Source organism: Eimeria mitis, genomic scaffold (genome assembly GCF_000499745.2).
Source record: "Eimeria mitis Houghton genomic scaffold, Emh_scaff10611, whole genome shotgun sequence".
Taxonomy (NCBI): domain Eukaryota; phylum Apicomplexa; class Conoidasida; order Eucoccidiorida; family Eimeriidae; genus Eimeria; species Eimeria mitis.
This window is the reverse complement of record NW_013567363.1, coordinates 1-476: the sequence shown is the minus strand read 5'-3', so window position 1 is coordinate 476 and position 476 is coordinate 1. Positions and strand designations below refer to the sequence as shown.

Genomic DNA, 476 nt, shown 5'->3' with positions numbered 1-476 from the left:
GCAGCAGCTGCAGCAGGGGCAGCTGCAGCAGCTGCAGCAGCTGCAGCAGGGGCAGCTGCAGCGGCTGCAGCAGCTGCAGCAGGGGCAGCAGCAGGAGCAGCAGCAGCTGCAGGAGTTGTTGCTGCTGCTACCACTGCATAGAGGGGCCCTGGGGGGCCCCTTCAAACGCATGCACAGGCGGAGGCAGGAGGCAGCCTGGTTGCTCTCAGGCTACACAGAGGGGGGGCCCCCCTCCCAACACAAACCCTTTATTGGGGGCCCCATTGAGTATGTGGGGGCCCCCACTGTATCTGTGGTGTTTGTGCCTTTTTTAATATATGTTTCTGTCTCTCTTCTCTGTCTGTCTCTACTTATATATCTCTATATGTCTGCGTCTGCGACAACAGTTTTTTGTTTATAGTAATTGATTTGTATATATATATATATATATATATATATATATATATATATATATATATATATATATATATATATAT

General features: G+C 48.7%; 1 protein-coding gene across 1 annotated transcript in view; it reads left to right on the top strand.

Annotated features, from left to right (window-relative positions):
• The window catches only part of EMH_0099490 (uncharacterized protein), a gene marked incomplete at both ends in the record, with an annotated part of 672 nt that extends 531 nt beyond the window's left edge, over nt 1-141 (top strand). The window contains one exon of the mRNA XM_013494174.1: nt 3-141. Coding sequence (XP_013349628.1) covers nt 3-141 — 139 coding nt within the window. The remainder of the gene's footprint in view (nt 1-2) is intronic.
• Between the last annotated feature and the right edge of the window lie 335 nt (nt 142-476).